At 38.4% G+C, this 1,225-nt stretch overlaps 1 protein-coding gene across 1 annotated transcript; it reads left to right on the top strand.

Annotated features, from left to right (window-relative positions):
- Nucleotides 1–403: 403 nt before the first annotated feature.
- LOC128104455 (60S ribosomal protein L26-like) lies at nucleotides 404–841 on the top strand. The gene is given in 1 exon segment (XM_052729380.1): nucleotides 404–841. A coding segment is annotated over 1 exon segment (438 nt).
- Nucleotides 842–1,225: the final 384 nt, after the last annotated feature.

The raw sequence follows: 1,225 nt of genomic DNA, 5'->3' as shown, positions 1-1,225 counted from the left end.
TGCTTAAATACAATTTATTTTTTATTCTTTAAACTTGCTGAGATTTTTTTTAAATGGTGATGTTTTTTTAAAAATTCACCTTAGCCTTGCTTTGTGGGAGAACAATGTCACCGGATGCACCACCTTGAGTAGTGGAGTGCTCTGCATGCACAGTCAGAAAGCAGTATGCAGAAACAAGGAGTCATGTCACAAAAATAAAACACTGAAGTGTTTGTCTGTCTGTCTGTTTCTTTGTTTGTTGTCTCACTGTGTAGCCTAGACTGGCCTCAAATTCACACAATTCTACCTCTTCAGTCCTGGGTTCACAGACATATACTATAGTGCCCAGTTGAACAATCTTCAATAAATACTCAGTAAAATGTTAACAAAGTGAGGCCGCCATCACTGGATCACAGCAGACAAAATGAAGTTCAATCCCTTTGTAACTTATGACAGAAGCAAGAACCACAAACAGCATTTCAATGCACCTTCTCACATGAGGAAGAAGATCACGTCTTCTGCTCTTCCTAAAGAGCTGAGACAGAAGTACAAGGTTCGATCCATGCCCATTGGAAAGGATGATGAAGTTTAGATTGTCTGAGGACACAACAAAGGCCAGCAGATTGACAAAGTGGTCCTAGCGTACAGAAAGACATATGTCATCTACACTGAATGGGTGCAGCCAGAAAAAGCTAATGGTGCAACTGTCCATGTGGGCATCCACCCCAGCAAGGTGGCTATCACCAGGCTAGAGCTGGACAAAGACCACGAAAAGCTCCTGGAAAAGGAAGGCAACTCTGGACAAGTAGGAAAGGAGAAGGGCGAATACAAGGAAGAAACGATTGAGGAGATGCAGGAATAGAGGCATTTCATACACAACTTCCATTAAAGACTGCTCAAGTAAAAAAAAAATGTTAACAAAGTGAGTTAGGCAACATGTTTTTAAAATAATGACTAACTCATTTAACCATAATGAAGTGTGCTCAGAATTCAAGGATAGTCTAATATCAGACATAATCTTTTTAAAAGAACACATTGCACGTGAATTTATAGTATATAGTACCACTTACTCTTACAAGAAATAAAACTTCTATGTGTTTTTATGAATGCAGTATGTAAGTGATAAATGTAATAAAATGAACTGTGTATCTAAAATTTCATAAAAGTTTTTCCCCCAAAGGAAAGAAAATGGAATGAGCTGGCAGACTCCCACTTGATCTGATGGTGTTTTTTTGGTAAAGAACAC

Source organism: Peromyscus californicus, unplaced genomic scaffold (genome assembly GCF_007827085.1).
Source record: "Peromyscus californicus insignis strain IS unplaced genomic scaffold, ASM782708v3 Scaffold_8__1_contigs__length_139910024, whole genome shotgun sequence".
NCBI classification, from domain to species: domain Eukaryota; kingdom Metazoa; phylum Chordata; class Mammalia; order Rodentia; family Cricetidae; genus Peromyscus; species Peromyscus californicus.
The sequence above is the reverse complement of the archived record's forward strand: the minus strand, read 5'-3'. Positions and strand labels throughout refer to the sequence as shown.